Below are 21,435 nucleotides of genomic sequence, written 5' to 3' on the forward strand. Positions count from 1 at the left end.
GCGGGGTTTGAAGGTAAAAAAAATACCTCTTTAATAATAAAAACAAAGCAAATTATACACTCAAAATGGTATGAGTGTAGTCAAAGGGGTTTTGAGTTTAAACTCCCCTCCAGTGGAGTTTGAAGCTAAAAAGTAACTCTTCAATATAAATAAAAGCAAATTACACACTCTAAAATCTATAAGCGTAGCCAAAGGGGTTTTGAGTTTAAAGCCCCCGGCAGGGGGGTTTGAGGCTAAAAAATACATCTTCAGTTGAAGAAAAAAAGCAAATTACGCACTCAAAATGCTATCAGCGTTGCCAAAAGGGTTTTGAGTTTAAACCCCCATTCAGATGGATTTGATGCTAAAAAATATCTCTTCAATATAAAAAAAAATGCAAATTACACACTAAAATTATTTGAGCGTAGCCAATCCAATCGGGGGTTTTGAGTTTAAACCCCTCTTCTACAGATTGCGTTTTTTTAAAGTTTAAAACCCTTCCAGATGGTTTTGAGTTTAAGATCCTCCTTACAGAGCATTTTGAGGTGGAAAATCCCCAACTGATGATTTTGACGATAAAACTTCTCTTTTCGATATAAAATCTAAAGCAAACTACAGTCACTTAATTCCAAGAGAGTATTCAAGAGATTTTTACCAGTGGCAGGGTTCCCTTAATAAAATACAGTGAATAGTCATCTGCCGAAATTGAAAAACACTAAATGTGGCTCAACAAAGATGGCTAAGACAGATTTTAGGAGTCAGTTATAGAGATCGGGTTTAAATCAAGGAAATCCTATGCCGAACTGGGAGTCGACCCTTTAGTAAGATTGTGAGAGAGCGACGCATGAGGTTTGCGGGACATGTTCTCCGACAAAATGAATTACGCATAAGAAGAGTTGCAATGATATCCTAGTACAACTTGGCGCCACTCATTCATTGAGGTCCTCATGCAGGTGGGAAAAGGCTTCAGACATTACCAGTGACAGATTTTTATGGAAACAACTTGACGTCAAATGCTCCGAACGGCGCGGGAGGGTCTAAGTCAGTAAGAATAGCACATAAGGTTTTTGAAATAAAACTTTTTAATAGCAGGAAAATGCACTGTAGATACCTTAGAATATGCATTTTGTTGGCTTTCAATATCAGAAATAGTGCTTGGCGGCGGGGCTTCGCCCCGCGCTGGGGGAGCTCCTAGCGCTCCCCCAGACCCCCTTGCTAATAATGGCGGGGAATCTATAATTTTCCCACTAACTCATGGAAGAACCTATTCTAGGGCACAATAAACGTCTTCCGAAAGAATGAAGGGTCAGAATGCAATAAAGATTATGTACACACACACACACACACATAATAACATATTTAAAAAATTTCGCCGGTGGGGGGTCGTGGTCGGAGAAAAAATCCCCCCCCCAAACCCCCCCCCCCCCCGAAAAAAAATCCTGGCTACGCCCATGCGTAACAATATATTAGATCTCGATCTATTTTTTTGAAGAACTTGTTTAAAATTTACATGAAAAGCAGCTAACAATTTATTTTAGTGATTTATTTAGTTGAAGAGGTTTCCAATAAATCACGTGACCTTAACCTTTTCAAATAGAGGCGCGTCAAAATGGCGTCCGAAGACTCAGTTGCGAGTAAGCATACTTAGTACCGTTAGCTATTTTAATAAGATCTGTAGTATAGATTTATTAAGGATACACACACATTTTTGAAAAGACATGTACAAATTAACAATTAATAAATCTGAAGATGTAGATAGACTCTAGATATAATCTATATTTAGATCTAGAGTCTAGATCTTCTCTCAATCACACTCACAGTTGAGTCACAGTGACAGGTCACAATCTCATTTTATGATTTATTATGATTTAATCATTTATGATCATATCATCATTATATTAATTTATATTATTCAACTTTTATTTATTGTCACTCATTCAACATTTTGATTGTTACTGTTTATTTTTTTGTTATTACTAAATTATTACATTTGACATAAAATTAAGTCACATTAAATCATGACTTGCTCAACTTAACTTACTGTGACTTACACTGAGTTACAGAAATGATTTTTTTACACACTGACACTCTCAAAAAATACTCTTGTTTAGATCATTTACAAACTCATTATGATCATATTATTATTATATAGATCTATCAATTATATCATTACAGTTACTTTTCACTGAAGTTCAGAGTATTTCAGACTTAATTAGTTATATTGTCATTATTTGAGTAGATCTAGATTTCATATTCTAATTTAGAATAAATCATGATGACATAAATTCATAAAATAAGAAAGTAAAAAAGCGATTATAATCGAAAAATTGTGATTCACTGATTCAGTGATTAACATTATTTAGAGCTAATTAAGACTATATATTAATTAATTAATATAAAGTCATTATAAAGACTATATTAATTAATTAATATAGTATAGACAGAATAGATCTAGATAGTATATTATTATAGTATTTCTCTGTGGCATTTTACGTCTCCCGAGACAATCTTTTCCCTTCTTGTGTGACTAAAGAGGCCAATCCTTGATACACAGCTGCGATTGCAGGTTGGGCATATATAATCACCAGGCGCCGTTGCATTTTCACCCTTCTTTCTGCTTCTGTATGTGTATGACATCTGCAATCCGTGACCCTTCCTTTATGCTCTCTCTCCATGTGGATCCAGCCAGTGCCACCTCTTCCTAACTGCCAGTGTCGATTTTGAAGAGCCTCATGTCGCGTTTGCATACATCCGTATAATGTCAAAGTGGGCGACCAGCGGCTCTCCTGCCTTCTATTAGATCGCCATATAGGATGTCCTGTGGAAGTCGACCTACTGGCATTCTACTGACGTGGCTAAGCCAGCCAAGGCGTCTGCTGCTGATAACAGAGCGGATGCCCTGGCACCCTGCTCTTTGTAGCACTTCCTCATTGGTTATCTTGCCACCTTATTTTAAAGATCCGCCTTAGGCATCGGAGGTGGAAGACATTCAGCTTTTTTTCCTGCCATGAGTAGGTTGACCATGTGCAAGGTGCTCAACATACAGTTCCAGTAGACTAGGACTTTAGTACTGTTAGTCAGCAATATGTTGTCCCAGACTCTTTTCTGGTGGCCATTGCCTTGGCTATCCTGTTGTTTATGTCTTTATCCAGTTTCACTGCTTGCCTGTCGCCACAGGACTTTGGTTTGGTTTTGTTTTTTTTGGGGGGGGGATGACAAGTGACTTGCGCTGGAATTTGGATTAAAGTGAGGAGGATTTGCGCAACACGTCGACCTCACTCTCTCGCCCTAAAGCCCATCCTTTTCCGGAAGCAAGATTTGGTCAAGATGTCTGGGGACAAGTTTGGGTGCAGTGGATGACCAGAGACTTTCTGTGTGTCTTGTCCTGCTCTTGAGTGCTCCACAGCACTGTGCTGGTATTTGCCTTTCTGTCTGATTAGTCTAGTTTTGTGACATTTTGCACAGGCCGCCAAGTCCAGACTTCACATGCTAGGTTTGACAGAACCTCAGTGTACTGAGTGCCATGGACATGTCAGATACCCTCTACCTGGTTTAGCCGGCCAGTCAAAGCCGTTTCCGGGGTGTGGCTGCTGTGCGTGCTATGGCTTCTGGGAGCCACAGGTGAGAGTTTGGTACCGAGTGGGGACAAAGAGTGAGCCAAGCTACCCTCAAAAAGAGGGTACGACTGCCTGTCCACTAGAGGTGCTACTTCTCCTAGATACCCCATACACCTCTTTATCCAGTAGAGTGTTGTTGGCTCCATTATAGTATATATATATATAGATTATAGTCAGTATAGATTAAGATATCTACATAAATCTATTTACTATAGTAAATAGTAGTACTAGAGATTTAAGTTAAGGCAAGGTAACTAGATTTAGATTCTAGGTCTAGATCTACCATCTAGCTAGCATTAAAAAAATCTAATCATATGTTATGTCCAAGACCAATGAGTAATCATAAATTGAAATAAAATTTATTTTTTTAAATAGTTTTTTTTTTAGTTAAAATTTACCAAGAGATTAAAGAGTTGATCTAGAACAGGGGTTCTCAACCTGTGGTTCCTGACCCTTTTGGGGGTTGAATCACAATTTTCCAGGGGTCGCCTAAGACCATCGGAAAAATAAATTTTTGTCTAAAAAAAAAACTTGACATTGTACAAAAGTTTTCTTGGGTAGTTACTATTTTTTAAAAATATAATTGTCATTCGAGAATAGATGATGCGAACAACTGAATCATAATCATTCCAAACTTTGTGATTGTCGCAGCATTTAATAAGTATTTATTTGTAACAGTTTAAATTAGGATCCATCAAACGGTGTGACAAAATGCTTTGTTTTAAAATTACCACATAAGTATAAAAAAGGAATATATTGATAACGATATAAAATTAAATAAATGCAAGTCATAAAATTACAGTCTCAGTTATTTGTAATTAGTTATAAACATGAATATGTATAGTTTGGTGATTAAACATTCAGATTTGGTAATTCTATCAGATATTTACATTATGGTTAGGATTTTATATCATTAGCAAAACCATGATTTTATGGCTGGGGATCGCCGCATAGTGGACAATAGTAGAAAGGGGTCATGGAACTAAAAAGGTTGAGAATTGCTGATCTAGAATCTAGATTTTCTAGATCTACATTAATTGTTAAAGAACAAGTTCTAGACTACTTTAAGATCTCTATTTAGATCTATAATTAATTTAACTCATTCAGTGCGAAGCGTCTATCCCATAGACGGTCTTGTCTTCCCCTAAACGCACAGAACGTCTATCCCATAGATGTTCTTACCCTACCTTTGTTTCGTTGCATTTTTAATTAAAAATTTTTAACTAACAATAGTGGGACTATTTTTACCTTATAAAAGAGTTCTTCATACTTTGTTTACATAGAAATTAGAAGCTTTTGGCTTTATTTAGACATTTATTTTTTACTTTTTTACCATGTAAAAAAAACATCCCCATGACTACGCTAGTCCAAGACACACCCACAATGTTTACTGCTGAAGAAACTTTATAATTATTCTAAAATTTATCACAAATAATTTGTAATAATGAAGAATTCGATATAGATATATATAGATTAGATCCAGGTAGGTCTAAATTTCTATTAGCGTATTTAGATTCTGTATATCTATATTCTATATTATTAGTATTTAGATATAATCTATTGTTGTCAGTAGGCTAGGTGTAGAGTGTAGATCGAGGTTGATTAGATCTAAGCTTTTATCTCTAGACTTAGACTCTAGATCTAGATTCTAGATATATATATCTGATTATCAGACTCTAGATCTAAGCCCTAAGCTTATGATAAATAAAAAGAAAGGGAATGGTAGATCTGCATCAAATAATCATCCACTGTGGGCATTTTTTCCCCATTTTCCTTTTTTTTTTTTTTTTTAGTGTACATTGTTTATCTGTACAAATCTATAACCTATAATATATATGTATATCATGGCTATGCTAGTCCAAGACACACCCACAATTATTACTACTGAAGAAGCTTTATAATTGTTCTATTTATACTTCTATGAATAGTAATAATGAAGATTTAGATATTGATCTAGATTTAGCATAGTATGAAGCAGACTTGGACATTATTATCATTTTAATCATTTAGATTTAGATCTAGTATTGTGCTTAGGCCTTAGCCTTAGCCAAGGGCTAGGTCTGGAATGTAGATCAAGATTGACTATATCTAAGATGCTTTTATCTTTACACCTGGGTAGATCCCTATTATCTTTACACCTGGGTAGATCCCTATACATCTAAGTGTAAGATGAATGAAAAAAACAGAAATGGTAGATCTAAATCCAATATTCATCCACCATGCTGGGCCTTTTCTTGGTATATTTTCTAGCAATTGTTATTTAGTATTGTTTATTGGTAAAAATCATCACCATGACTTATTGACTATACTGGTTCAAGTTGCACTCTGTCTTGTAAGTACTCCAAAAGGTTTACTACTGGATTAAAGTGAAATTTAAAACTATTCTAGATCCATAATTTATCACAAAGGAACTGTAATAATGAACTAGGTCTAGAAGTCTAGATCTTAGGTAAAATGAATTAGAAATTTTATTGTCCTTCAGCTAGTTAGAGATTTACGCTTTGATCTCTCGCTAGCCTATGTCTTGCACTGGTCTAGTATTAGAATAAATAAAAAGAAGACAAATCTAGATCTATATCCCATTGATTCAAATGTACATAATATTTGAGTGCATTTGATTGATAGATTTAGTACTGGTATCTATTGTTATTGGTAGTAATGAAAGGTGCAATATTTTTTCTCTTTTTTTGACTAAAAAGCCAGGTAAAATTATACTATAATCAGGGATTCATCATCTTTTATTGACTGTTTTATCACATATCTTTTTAAAAAATCTGTAAATAGACTAATATGCTGTTTCAACAGTAATGCAAAGATGAAAATCTATATTTAGGTCTCAGAAGTTCTAAAGCTGGCATCCATTTTTTTTCTGAGGGTCATATTATTTAGATTATAATTTGTATCTTATATTTAAATAGAAAGATGTTTACATTTTCACATTCTCCATTCATTCACTTTTACTATGATACCAAATATGTTACTATAGCTTCACTGGTACATAAAAAGTACATTTTTGTTAAATAGTCATGTTTGGAACTTTTTATATAATATAACTATATTATAGATTTAGGTCAAGAGTAGAATAACTTATAAATTGTAAGACTTATTATTTAGTTCTCTATTTTAATTCTATTTATAATCTATAGATGTGATATATGTCATCTAATTAGACAAAAAAATAGATATAGATTCTAGTCATCTAGAATCTAGATAGATTTAGATCTAGATATCATTCATAGTAGTATAGATCTATTTTAAATCGAAAAATTTAGATAGATCATAAGATTTTAATTTTTTTAGTAGTTAGATAGTGAGACTATCTAAACTTAGGCTAGGGTTAGGATGGTTAGAACATAGGTCTACTCTACTCTACAATACCACATAAATTACATTATTTATAAATACTAATATTTACTAATTTATATAGCACTCCACATACTGCCTCCAACCTAATATTCAACAAAATTCAAGACTATTCATTTTTATATTTCCATTATTGATAGATTCTAGATCTAGACTCAAAATCTAGAGTCTGGAGCTCAGATAAGACAACTTTTAAAAGCTGAAAGTTATAAAATTAAGAACAGCTTTCTATTAATTAAAGTCAAGACTAGATCTATATGAAAAAACAAATAAATATCTTAGCTTCTCATTGATAATTTTTATTTATATATTGGCCTCCTTCAGTCGTAGAACGACTATGGTTCATCTCGAACACTTTTTCTTATGGCTGTGGAGCCCTATTTTGGAGAGACACTCCTGTCCAAATATATTGCAGGTCAAGGTGGCTTTCTCTTTGGTGGTAGAGGAGCTGGCCATTTTCTGTGTGGTATGCTTTTCTTCAAGAGCTGAGGCCCATGTTTTCTAGCTGTCCATAGCTTTCTTGGTCACTGTCTCTCTCTAACTAGTGTAGTCTAAGGCTATGTCTTCCCAATGGTCAGTATCAATGTTCACTGATTTTAAATCCCATTTTATCACATCCACATAACGGAGGTGGGGGCAACCAGTTTTTCTTGAGCCAGACACAAGTTGCCCTTACATAATGATTTTTGGGATGCGATTGTCCTCCATCCAGCGAACATGTCCGAGCTGTGCAGGCGGCGTTGCCTGAGGACTGTAAAGATGCTGGGAAGGCCCATTCTCGCGAGGATCTCAGTATTACACACTCTTTCTTTCCATGTTATTTATAAGATCCTTCGAAAGCAGCGCAAGTGGAATGAGTGTAGTTTAGTTTAGTTTTATTTAATGCATTAAAATAAAGATAAGTAAATTTATGTCCTCTTTTTTAATTACAACCAAGATTAATTCCTATTAAATTTAGTTGCTCAAATTGTTCAAAAATGAATATAGTCTAGACCTGACATGCACAAAATATGTCCACCAAATAGACTGAATTATATTGACCTTGACCTTTATGTATTAAATTGCTTCCATTCCAGTAGATCAAAGCCCAGTTAACTAATAGTCTAGAAAAACATCCATAGTTTAAGAATTGTAATAGTTCTTATCTACCTACCATGTATATAATGTAAATAAAACAAAGATTCTATTTAAAGTAAACAGTAAAAGATACCCTACAACAAAATAAACTGAAAAACATGATACACTTTTTTCCAGGCTCAGCTCAAGCACTGGTCAGCTTAAAGGAAGGTAACTATTTTACTGTTAGATTATACACATAATGTGACCACTATGCTTGAAAATCCTATTATATTATATTACTTCTGGGTCAATACTTGTATTATTTCAGTCATTTACCTACAGCTAGTTTAATTTCTATTATGTTTTAAATATATACTTTTTTTCTTCTTTCTCAGGGTTAAGTTCACCACAGAGAACTGGTCATTATGTAAGTTCATTGTTTTTGCATCAATTATTTTATTAAGACCACAAAATACATGATAGACATCTATAATCAATATAGATGAGTACAGGTATGTGGAATCTTGATCAACTATGACTGTGATCTTGATCTAAATATTTAGCTGATTCTAGATCTGTATCTAGAATCTTTCATTTAGGTTTATTTCCTAGTTCTAGACTAGCAAATAAATCTAGCTCTATATGCTATGTAGTCTCAAAGCAAGACTATGTCTGCAAGTTATTCCAACAAGGGTGATGAAGTCCAATAGAAGACTCAAAAGATATAGATCTAAATTTGAAATATTTATAAATATAATAATGTTACTTTGTAGTTTGAATTTTTAATTATTCTAATTACTATTAAGTGGACCACCAAGATTTCCTTATATATTTTACCCTTCAAATTTACACCTTAACAAAATAAACCCCAAACACCCCACTTGTTAGTATTTTTAAAAAACTGCACGCTACTTTTCCTTGACACATACTGCACAAAAGTTTATAGCTCAGCAACAAAAAAACAAACACACTGGCTAGTCGAAGAAGAAATTACATTTTTGTACATACATGCAAAATTGTTGACCAACTTTAACCATATGGCATATGTTCCTCATTGGGGCCCAACTTTCTTCATTACATAATGTTCCTCACACTAGATCTTGTCTGCATTTGTAGCTTTTATTTATATATATTGTAGATACTTTAGATGAATAGTGCATACTAAATTGCGATAATATTTGCTTGTCTAGCCTTCCAGAATCAGGAAAAAGAATAGTAGGTTCTTTAATGAAGATGAAGATACAGATTACCAGGTTAGCAGAACTCCTAAAAGAAGAGTTATACAACAACCAGCTGTGAGTAGGTCTTTCATTTTAATTAGTCTTGTTGAACTGGCTTTTTATAAAAATTAAAAGAAATTTTTAGTTCTGTAGTATATAACAATATACAGACTGTGATTTATGTTTTTAATGCAGCCAATACCACCACAAGTATATGTTGCTGTTCCAGTTGTTCCTCCACCTCCTGCTCATTTTAGTGGCCTTGATAAGAGGATTGCCCAGGCGACAGGCATGAGATTGAGAAATCTGCTAAAATTGCCTAAAGCTCACAAATGGGTGTGTTATGAGTGGTTTTATTCCAATATTGATGCGTAAGTTAAAAGCTCTTTTGTTTATAACTAAGTCATATTAAAGATTGTCAATAGATTTTTATTTTGAAGTAATGATGATTATAGTAAGGAAGCGATTGGCATTAAATTATTTTTTTTTGCAATATTTTTATATTTAGATTTTTTTTCTTTTTTGCAGCCCTCTCTTTTTAGGTGAAAATGATTTTTGTATTTGTCTGCGAGAGTCTTTCCCACAGTTAAAATGTAAAAAATTGCGGAGAGTGGAATGGAATAAGATTCGAAGGCTTATGGGTAAACCTAGGCGGTAAGTATTTAATTTTTTTTCAAAATGTTTATGTGCTTTAAACAAAAATCAACAGATTTATTGTCTGTAACTTAAAAAATTTATATTTAAAGAAATCACTAAAACTATTGTCTTCTTTATTTAGTTGCTCTCCAGCATTCTTAGCTGAGGAGAGGGCAGTCTTAGAAGAAAGGAGAGATAAAATCAGACAACTACAACAAAGAAAAACTTTGGAATTTAACTCTATAAAGGAATTACCTGATGAAATTCCTCTGCATTTAGTAGTTGGCAACAAAGTTACAGGTAGGAACAGAGGATTCTTTTAGTCCTACATTACATTTATTCTTTTTTTTTAACTATCCTATACGATTTTGTTTTCAAAATTGGGAAAGCAAATAATTGCTGTTTTATTGTTTTGTTTCACTCTCAAAAGGTTATCTTTTAGATATTTAGATTAGATTTAAAGTGAGGGGTTTGTTGCTGCTTTTATTATTATTATTATTATTTTGTAGATTCTTTATTAGGCTTTATTAGGTTATGTGTTTGTGTTTTTCATTGTCTTCTAGACCCTCTTGAAATGTATGCCAATAGACCTTTATGTTGTGACTTTTCAGTGTGCTCACATATATATTTGGCTGTAACTGTTAAAATTGATCAGATGATTTATTTTGTTTGTAACTAACATTTCAGACAAACATATCAACCTAATCCAAGTCATTAATGTTTTAAAAATTTGATTTTAAACAAAAAGTTATAAACCTAAAAAAAAAACACTCCAACAAAATGTTTTTCTTTACATTTGTTACATATATAATGTGCATTGTTGTAGCGTTTTCACTTAGGGGTCTGTGGCAAGCCTTGACTTTATAAAGGGGTCCCTGGATGAAAAAAAATTTGAGCGCCTATGTTATAGTAACATATTTTAATGATCCACAAGAGGTTGAGTACTTGGCTCTGCATTTCTGTTCCCCTGCATGTTTATCTTTGGAGTATTCAACTAAAACTTAACATACTTTTGTAGCTCATGCCTTTGTGAATTGTATCTTTAGTTTAGTTTTTGCTACCATGGTTTTTTTTTTTTTGTCTTCAGCTTTCAGCTAATGCTAGTACTTTTGTTGAGGTGGCCTTGAGAATGTCCTTGAATTGTTTTACTTGTTTACTTTGAGGTGTTTTCATTTGGTAACTGCCCAAAAAGTCTCTTGGTGGAGTCTTTCATTTTGCAAATGTGGTCTGTGATGTATACAAGTATTAATAGCCTTATCCCTGCACTTAGAAAAATCACCTGAGTTGTGATTAATTCATTGAAGCCTTGCAACTAATCAGGCATTAATGTAAGAAGAAAAGTATATCTCTTTTGTTTTCAACTAATCACCTTGAGTTATGACTAAGTTAATGAAGATGAGCAACTGTTTATGGATTGAATAAAAAATCGTACCAAGGCCACTCTCCCTTTAGTTTTGAACGAGTCCCATTTGACAAAGAAAAGGCTGACAAATATTAGTTAATTGTTGCAGATATGAATAAAGTCTATTTACCTTATTCTTTATGCTAAGTTTCATTCATTATTTTTTAAAATTTATTTATTTCATTGGATTAAAAATAGAATATAAACATTTTTGCAGCAAGACTTCGTAAACCTCAGGATGGATTGTTTACTGGAACAATAGCAGCTCTTGATACAGCAGACAACTCCTATAGAGTCACATTTGATAGACCAGGTCTAGGAACACATTCAATACCTGATTATGAAGTCTGGGTAGGCAACATGTCTGTCTGCAACAAAGCTAAATTACAGAATGAATGTCAATTAATTAAAATGTAGTTGTATTTCAGTGTTGTAAACGATGTTGTTACTGAATGTATTTCAGAATTGTAACTTTTGTTGTTACTGAATGTATTTTAGAGTGATGATCCTCCAGACACTATTCCTATAACTGCCTTTCAAGAAAAACCAAAAAGACAGGGGGCTACTAAACCAACATTTCAGAATATAGCACCAAAATTTATTCCAGGTTATGTGCATACTAAATCAGCTTCTTTTGTGAGTACTTTTATTTCTTCTGATACCTTTTTTTTTATATATAGACTTAGATGTACTTTTTTTGTTTTCCTAATGGGAAAAAAACTCCTGAACATTTCATATAGACTATAGTTTTTTAATATTAAAGAAAAAAACAATAGACAAAAATTATAGTTATTAGTCAGTTTCTAACTTCTTAATTCAAAACGTTTATAAAACAAAAAGTATTTTAATGTGACAATTTAATGGTTCTTTTGTGTAATGAAGTCTTGTGTTTATCTTTATTTAGCAACATGGAGGTGATGTTTCAATAAGACCAGCTGTGAGTATGAATAAATCTAATTAATAGAACAATGAAATATAAGTTTGCAATAAGAATAGCATATATAATGTTGTTGTTTTTTTTACATTATAGTTTCCTCCAGTTGAAGGTATGGAGACTCAGTCACCATTTAAAGGCAAGCTAGTCAGTTTGGAAGGTGGAACTTATGGAGGTTTTCCAATTAAATTTCTGGTCTTAGTGGTAAGTCATAGACATTGTTGAGTTTAGAAATAAAAAAAAAAGCTTCTTTTCAGATTCATAGTAGTTGAAAGGATTCCTTTCGATTTCCTGAAAATCTCCTGAAGTTATTAAAGGGGTCGATGAAACCGAAAAATAGTTGATTTTAGACAAAAATATCGATTTTTCAAAAACTGCATATTTTAATAGAAAATATATTAGGAATCGCTTGTCATACATCAAATTATGAAAATATTGCATTTTAATACTTAAAAACGTGTTTTAATAGCGTAGGGGTATCTAAATTTGTTGAAAACATTGAAAAAGTCAACAAATTTCAGCACGCTGTAATGTAAGTGTCCTGTCTACAACCGTATCAAATTTGGTATCGTTTTAAAGATCACACTGCGTACTACGTCATTTTCCTGATGATTTTCCTAGCTAAAACTATTTATAGTAACAAGAGCACAAGAAATGACGTATATATATCAAGGTTTTTACTAATATTTGATTGGCTCTAGTAAGTCAACTACATAGAAGCTTATTTTGATTGGTCTCCAGGCGGCCATCTTGGATTTCGTATGGTAACTCTAGACCACAGTGCATAGCGCGTGTGTCAACATCCTTGTGAAGCGTGCTTCTTGATTCATTGGATTGCATTATCTATTTTTGTTATTTAATAATTTTATTTCACCAAACAAGGTAAGAACAAATTACAGTTAACTTAATTTTAATAATAGGATTATTTCAGGATACATTTATTAATATATTTAGATCTAAAATGTGCTGAACAACTGAAGAAAACAGCACACTTTTTTTCCTTGGCACAGTCTGCAAAAGAGCCCATGGCAATAAAGCTGGCTAGAAGAAGAAGATCTAAAATGTAGATCTATCATCTAGGCCTATTGCTATTTAGTATTAGACAGATTACTGACAGTAGCCAGTACCGCGTGTGATTCTAGATTCTAGACAATCTATATAGATCCAGATCTAGATATCTTGATCAAGGTCTAGATCTCTATAATTAGATCTAGATTCTAGATCTAGTTTTGATCTTGATAGGCTATATAGTAATTATCTAAAATATTAGTTAATCTAAAATAATCTAGATATATCTAGATTTTATCATCCCTACTTCACCTACTTCTCACTACTGGATGTACTAGATTAAAATAGAGTTCTAGATTTAGCTTGCATAGATGTGATATAGATCTAGTGACAGTCACTTAGGTTTAAGGAACATCTTGAATTATGATTGGAATCAAGTTAGTTCTTGTCCTTTGAACATTTTCATTTCAAATTTTTGTTTCTCCTTCTCATTTATTTTAGAACTATGCCAGACCTCATCTGTCAAGAAAGCATCAGACTGCGGCTGCCAGAGAAGCAAGGCTAAAACAGCTCAAATCAGCCACCACTCCTTGAAAATAAAATAAAGGAGAAATGGACGAGCTCTCACCCAAATCACAAGAAAGATGACGCTTACTATAAGCTATCCCGACAAGATCAACGTCTAATCTTTCGACTCAGGACCGGACACAACAGAATGCAACAACACATGTAACAGAAGCTCAAAATTGGAACCAGTGAAATCTGCCCATGTGGAGTATCACCAGAGAATGCCGACCACGTCCTCCAAAACTGCTCTCTTTACTAAGAGGCCTGTATAAGACACTGGCCCCAAAACACCCCAATAGAAAGAAAACTATATGGAGAGCTCCCTGATTTGGAAACCACTGCGCAGTTCATCTCATGTATTGGTCTAGTCATCTGAACGCTCCAACATAACAATGAGAACGAAGAAGAAGAAGCCACCACTCCAAAAACTGCTGCCTCCACTTCTAACCCATCAATAGTTGAACCCACTGTTTCAGCATCTAAGTGTAAGCTTTCTTTTTTTAGTGAGGAAAATATTACAGGTATGGGGATGGCTATGCCATCAACTTTTGTTTGCTTAGAATCACTGAAATCACTTTTTATAAATCTTCAGTGTCCATCTTGTGGCACACAAAACTTAGATCTAACCCATGACCCAAAAAAAAACTCTGGGCTTGCCATTTATCTGCAGGTTTTCTGTACAACCTGCCAAGAGGTAAAAGGTGACACTTTTACATCACCTAAATCAGATAAGGTCCATACTGTCAATAGACAGGTTGTTGCAGCATCTTTGGCTACTGGTATGGGTCACGCACGGCTTGCTAAATTTTCAGAAATAATGAATGTGCCTGTGCTTCACATAAAATCATTTGGGCAACACACTAAATTTGTTTTTAGCCAGTCTGCTGGCTATGTAAACCAGATGCTAAGAGAAAGTGCCAGTACTGTAAGAGCTGCCTATCCATGTCATTGACATTGATGTGTCGTATGATGGGACTCAAAATATGGTGTTGGGTGCATAATAGAAAATAAAACAGGTCTTGTAGTAGATTACCATGTTCTGTCTAAGCACAGTCATGTTTGTGCCAAGACAGGAAACTCTTTGAAACTAGAGGACCCTGTCAAGTACCAGCTGTGGTACAATGCACACAAACTGTCTTGTGATATAAATCACTTTGGCTCTAGTGGAAGCATGGAGCAGCAAGCTGCAGTGATTATGTGGTCACGATCAGTTGAAAAACATGGCTTCAGGTATAAAAGTGTCATTTCAGATGGAGACACAATACCATAAAAGCCATCCATGAGCAAAACCCATACCTTGACCTTCTTGTTGAAAAGAGAGAATGCCTCAATCATGTTTCAAAAAGATTGGGAACAGCTCTGAGGAATGTGGTAGATACAACAAAAAAAGCAAAAAATAACTCTTGGTGGTAATGAGGAAAGTAAACTTACCCAACCTAAAATCAATAAATTGCAAATATATTTTACTAAAGCATTACGCTCAAGCACCACTATTCCTCAGATGAGAAAGGCAATATAGGACACACATTATCACTACATCTTCGGATGATAATCCTATGCACAGTGACTGTCCTGCTGGCAAATCTTCTTGGTGCTTTTACCAGAGAGCCTTGGCTAGCAACCAACCTGCAGGGTCACATGAAAAAGAAATGACAACATATCTTTCCCCCCTAGTGGCTGAGCATATTCATCTTGTGTTTGAATGAATGACACAGGATGAATTGTTACAACGTTGCATCTTAGGGCAGAATTAAAATGTTAATGAGTCAATCCATGCTTTGATACGGAGTCGGTGCCCTAAGCATTTATTTGTGGGAAGAAAGAGACTTGAAGTCTCTGTAGGGGTAGGTGTTGGTGAGTTTAATATGGGCTCCAAGGCATCCCAACTTTTCTTGAGCCACCTAAATATTAAGACTGGCATACAGTCAAAGTCATTGGGGCTCAAGAGAGATTGTAACAAAATCTCAAAAGCCCAGAGATGCATTGAAAAAAATGAAACAAAAAGGCTAACAAGGAAGCAAGCAGAAGAACGTGAAAGGCAAAGAATCGAACAACAGGAGGGTGGTCCCCAATACATCCCTGGTGGTGCAGACATTTAAATATATATATTTACATGATTTTGCTATTTTATTTTATTAATAATGGTCAATCCTTATTATTATGTTGAGTGATATTGTTAAAAAAATTTATTTTATAGCCTTGTATTTATTTCATCATCACTCCTTTGAGTTCCTTGAGGAATATAGGGAGGGCCTGGACAAAAACACGCCACTCTCCACGGTCTCTTGCTAGCTTTTTGATGGTCTCTTCCCGGTCTTGGGTTTATTTACTAGGCATTTTTTTTTTTTTTTTTCTAAATAAATAATTGGTTATGGTATGGTTTGGGGGGGGGGGGGGGGAGTCATTTTAAACTTTAAAAATGTTATAATTTCTGTTTGCTTAATCTTTATTTCTATGTCCTATTGTTAATTTGCTTAAAAAAATAAATTTCATTGTTGTGAAAAGTCAAATGTCTCATATCTCTTTAGAATAAACTTTAAAACCCATTTTTCTCAAAATAAATTTTTTCATGACATGCACATTCTTGTTTTTTATTTTTTTTTAAATCACTTGTCCTATTGTATTGTAATTGTGTATTTGTGTTTAAGTATATATATACTACATATTAATAGAGCCGATTTAAAAAAAAAAACCAAAAAATTGAGATATTAACAATTAAAGAAGAATTTTTTATACAATTTACCACCCGCAGAGCATAAAATTAACAGGGTTTCAATAAAATTTTGTTACTCCTAAACCTGATAGTAATTTCAAAAAAGCTTCTGTTACTATGTTAAACACATAATTAAGTATTAAAAATCTCCTGAAATACTATATATATATATATAGTGTCAGAATCGTGGGGAAACCCTGTGTTGACCCTAAACTTGTAACTATTGTTGCTTCATTTGTGGCTCCATTGTTTCTCTGAGGCTGGGAGTGTAAGCTTTATATGTTACTATAAGCTATGAATGATATTCTAAGGGCATAGCATGAAGGTCCCCTTTTTTTTCCAAACAAGTATCATCAACTGTATAGAGCTGCCCTGAGTTAAGAAAAGTTGGTCAAAACAAAAGCTGGCTAGATAATGTCAAAGAATGGATCAGCCTTTGTCTTGATATCCTACTAAGAATGAGGAATAGTTGAACAGATTTTGTTAGGCAAACTGTCACATCTACCCTACAACAAAAGTCATGGGATAGATGAATGATTCATCAGCCTTTTAGGTCTTTGCTTGATAGTGTGTTCCATACTTTTATTCATAATTTTATGTATTTTTAAAAAAATAAATTTATGACAACCATTCTTCACTATTTAAATACTAATATTTTATCATTTAAATAAGCACTTGTTATTTACTGGTATAGGCCTTTTTTCATTTACATTAAAAAAAAATTTCAGACTAGGTTATCAAAAATACTGCAGGTGAAAAAGGATTGGATCAAACAGCTAAGTGATATGAACAGTGCAGCTGAGAAAAAGGTTTGTATTGGGAGTATTAAGTTATATTTTGTATAAGTATATGCACAGTAACAAATAGATTTTGGGCTTAAGACATTTAACACAATAATACAAGCTCATATTGTGCAAAACAGATTTCTATCTCTAAACAGAGACTCTATCTGTGCTTGAATATTATTTTTTTTTTGTATGTTAAAAATATTTGTCATATTGTTTTCGTATAGAAATTTAATATAAGAAAAATTAATCAGGACAAATTTTGAAATTATATGTAATATTTGGAATTACTATACAATAGACATGAGATACATTGACAATAATTCCACAGAGATCCTTTCAAGAACCAATTACATTAGGCTTTCAAAAAACCTATGCAGGAATTGTATTAGAACTGGAGAAGTTGAACAAAGATCTGAATGATTATCTCAATGGAGTGCAAACTTATTGTTTAGATGTAAGTAGGATTACAATAGGATTCTCTTTGATTCTATAACAGTTTTTATAGTATTGAAATATTTTTCTCATATTTTAAAAATATACATTTGTTTAGATGTAAGTTGGATTACAATAGGATTCTCTTTGATTCTATAACAGTTTTTATAGGATTGAAATATTTTTCTCATATTTTAAAAATATATATTTTAAGTAAATTCATGTTACTTGCATTTGACTTTTTAAAAACAACAGATTGCTCCAGAACAGGGAGTGACCCCAGCAGAGCCTCCATCTGAGATCCGAAGGAAGTGTGATATGGAAGCTGAGGAAACGGTGGCAAGAATATGCAGAGTAAGAAATTAATGGATATAACATCAACAGGATATAGTTATATATTTCAGCTTCGTCTTCTGGCCAATAAATATTGCTTGAAGAGTTTACTGGTCTCTGAATGTTGCATGAATGAAGAGTTTACTGGTCACTAAATGTTGCAGGAATGAAGAGTTCTCCACTCTCTTTGAATAATAACAGTAGTCTAATAGTGATTTTTTTTTCTGTTCAGACCAAATGTTTGATGAAATAAAGATAAAAAAGCAGAACTTTAATTTTTATTTTATAATTAGAGCTAGACTAGATGAAGCCAAGCTGGAACATAAAGACCATCATTTCTGTTTTTTACTTGTAATGTGTTTCTTATGATATTGATTTTGAAATCCAGGGCATGTTACAGAATCGGCGTACTGCAAATAATGAAAGAATTCTCAAATTAGTGTCAGATCTCACATCTATAATGCTTCAAATAAGAGTAAGCCCACACTTTTTTTGTGCATTTTACATCCATCTTGTAAAAAAAAAATTAAACTCTAAACATGTGTCTTGTCAAAGAATATAAATAATGGGTTGATAAAATTTGCTTACAGACGTTCTCAGAGAATGAAAACAGTTCATTTGAATTTGGTTGTCTTCAAGAAAGTTTACAGTCAATCAAAAGTCGACTAGATGCCAACAATATAAAGTAAGTGAGATATTCCTTTACAGTTTTTATAGTGATCATTCTCTTAATAGCTATGTTGGATTTGCTAAAAATTGTTTTTGTTTCTTAATACAATTAAGCTAGTTTAAAAAAAAATTACTAATTTTTCTAGAAAAGCTTAAGGTTTTTTTTTCATAAAAAATATTTTATTATTACTTTATTTATACTACTGCTAATAAGCCTGAAGATTAATAAGGAATGCAGTATTTCCCATTACTACGCAGCCCCAGCTGCATTTACATTTTCTTTTCGCCATTTATGTTTTTCCTCTGAAGCTGATTTTCTTTTGGTCTTGAATGTAAATCCCACTGTCTTTGTAAGTGACCTCATCAGCTGTCTCATTCTGAAGCCACATGCAACCAGGTGCTCTCTTTTATGTCAGTTAAAGCAATTTAGTGCCTAAGCTGGTCTTTAAAGCGTTTCTGTGGGGCACCTCTGTTACATTGACCAACCTTCATCTCATCTTATACTAAAAAGAAGAAATGAAAACTAAGATTGTTGGTTTCTGACACTTTCACATAGTTTCTGCTCTACTTTAAATATTTATCTATATACAAAATGTTGAAATCTTTACATCTCATTACTGTGATTGTTGTTGCTGTCATATTTTTAAAAACTTTTTTTTTCTTTTTGTTTGTTTTTTCTGGTCTTCTGTATTTCTTTTCATCATGTAAAGCACTAGTAATATTATAAGTTATAAATTGAGACTACAAATATCATGTCATTTAAGAAATTTGACTAAGACAAGTTGGCAGGAGGTAAAATATTGACTTTGTTTTTAGTCATTGTCCATTTAATTCATCAAGAAAATAGTTCTCAGGAAATGATACCAATACAAATGTAGCAGTAAGTAAATGTAAGATGTATTACACATGTGAAGACTACAGAATTGATATAACTCACTTGACTCCTGTGGTTATCTCACAATTGAAATAACACTGATATTTTGAGTTGTTGTGAAAGTTTTAAAAATTTGTTTTGCTTAGGTATATATCTAGTACTTTTTTATTTTAACATAGCTGTGACCGGCGCTATCGTTAGGCCAATTTGATAGATTGCTCCAATTGTGCCCCGAGCCAGGCAGGGACTCTCAATTTACATTAAGTATATTACTATCAGTCATGGCTCTTGTCACTGGCTCTTATAGTTGCAGGACTTAAAAAAGTTTTAACATATTTAGTGTAGGCTTATCGTATGATTGGACGGGAGCGTGTCTCCATAATAGGGCTACACAGTCACATGAAAAAGTGCTCCACAAGGTGTACCATAGTTGTTCTAAGAGTGAAGGACGCCAACAATCGTACAATTGACGTAACTTTAATTAACCCACTGGCAGACTGAAGGAGGCCAACAATAGTATGTTTGACATAACTTTAATTAACCCACTGGCACCTTTTGTGTTTGAGCTGCTTCCTATGTATGTTGTATAACAAATGCTTGAGTAATAATCTAATTAATAGTAATAGTTGCAATTGTAAAAAAAAAAAAAATTAGAAGCATCCATTAAATTGGACCCAGGTTGTTAGTGACAGAACATTTGACTATTCTATATACCAACTTGATGTGCTAGACCAGGAATCTTATTATAGTCATTGATAGTATACAAAACCAGTGTTTGACATTTTGACTGATAATGTTGATATGCCAAAGTTATACATTGAGGGCATCAAGAACTAAAGAAATGTATTTCTCTATTTTCAGTGTCTTTCAAAATAATGTAGAAATTCACATTAATCACATACAAAGTGGTTTAAGTCAGATGGGAAATCTTCATGCCTTTGCATCATCAAGCAGGACAAAGTTATAGCACATTTGACTGATGTTGCAGTGTAAAGTTATTGTTAATTTGTCATTTCATAATTGTATTATTTATCATGCCTTTTATCATGTTTGTTCTCAAACCTCGCCTTTCCTCAAGGTCAAAATAGAACATCTCATGTTATTGATTTATTTAGCAATAATGAAACATTGGATTTGTAATTTATTATCAATAAATTATGTTGCATTTTTAGTGATTCTGTTCTATTTGATTCAAATAATTATAAAGAATTCTTTCATGAGCCTTCACACATTTAAACTGTTAGGATTGTCCTGTAAAAAGCAATGAGGTCTAACAATAATGAACTTGTACACTATGAGCACACATTTTAAAGTAAGTATAGCACAAAGCAAGAAAAATATTTGTCCAAAGCGCTAGAATTCAGAGCAAGTTTGACTGGAGATGCTAGTTCAGCATCACAAGATTTTTGTTGATCATCAAGTTGAATTATTTAATCCCTTATCCTACACCATAAGAAAGACTTCCTAGTTTTTAGTCATTGTTTTTGCATCATATCTCTTCTAAACTTAGAAACTATCAAGTCATAAGTTTTAGAGTTTGATCCTAGTTATGATCTAAAAATGTCAGAAATTTAAAAAAATGCTCACTAGCCTTTGAGTTGAAAATGTCTTAGTGTACAAACACAATCTATAACATGAAATCTGAGTAGACTAAGTAAAACCAGCATTTTAGAATAGCCTTCCCTTAAAACATGGTGGTGTAGAAATGTCTGGATCCAAGATAGGAAGTGAAATAAATAAATGCTTGGGCATTAGCTAGGGTTGGAATGATTGGTTGGAATGATGTAGCTGATGTATCCTAAGGAACAGCAAGTGCTTATACAGTTGGGGTCTGAGGAGGT

At 33.3% G+C, this 21,435-nt stretch overlaps 1 protein-coding gene across 1 annotated transcript; it reads left to right on the forward strand.

Annotated features, from left to right (window-relative positions):
- The first annotated feature begins 1,559 nt into the window (after positions 1-1,559).
- Positions 1,560-20,765, forward strand: LOC106054473 (protein lin-9 homolog). The gene is made up of 17 exons (XM_013210349.2): positions 1,560-1,613; positions 8,214-8,246; positions 8,414-8,445; positions 9,209-9,313; positions 9,434-9,609; positions 9,767-9,892; positions 10,017-10,174; positions 11,494-11,627; positions 11,775-11,912; positions 12,181-12,213; positions 12,307-12,414; positions 17,227-17,307; positions 17,615-17,740; positions 17,974-18,072; positions 18,440-18,526; positions 18,642-18,736; positions 20,456-20,765. Exons 1-17 carry the CDS (start codon positions 1,589-1,591, stop codon positions 20,559-20,561), a joined length of 1,662 nt encoding a protein of 553 aa, XP_013065803.1. The 5' UTR covers positions 1,560-1,588; the 3' UTR covers positions 20,562-20,765.
- The last annotated feature ends 670 nt before the right edge of the window (positions 20,766-21,435 follow it).

The sequence above is a fragment of the Biomphalaria glabrata genome, chromosome 10, assembly GCF_947242115.1.
Source record: "Biomphalaria glabrata chromosome 10, xgBioGlab47.1, whole genome shotgun sequence".
Lineage (NCBI taxonomy): Eukaryota > Metazoa > Mollusca > Gastropoda > Planorbidae > Biomphalaria > Biomphalaria glabrata.

What these genes read in the sequence shown, in the direction of transcription:
- LOC106054473 (XM_013210349.2), top strand. Translation starts at nt 1,589, where the DNA reads ATGGCGTCCGAAGACTCAGTTGCGA. An exon ending in CACAGAGAACTGGTCATTAT is followed by an intron (nt 8,446 to 9,208) that starts GTAAGTTCATTG and finishes TTGCTTGTCTAG; the next exon opens with CCTTCCAGAATCAGGAAAAA. An exon ending in TGCAAACTTATTGTTTAGAT is followed by an intron (nt 17,741 to 17,973) that starts GTAAGTAGGATT and finishes TAAAAACAACAG; the next exon opens with ATTGCTCCAGAACAGGGAGT.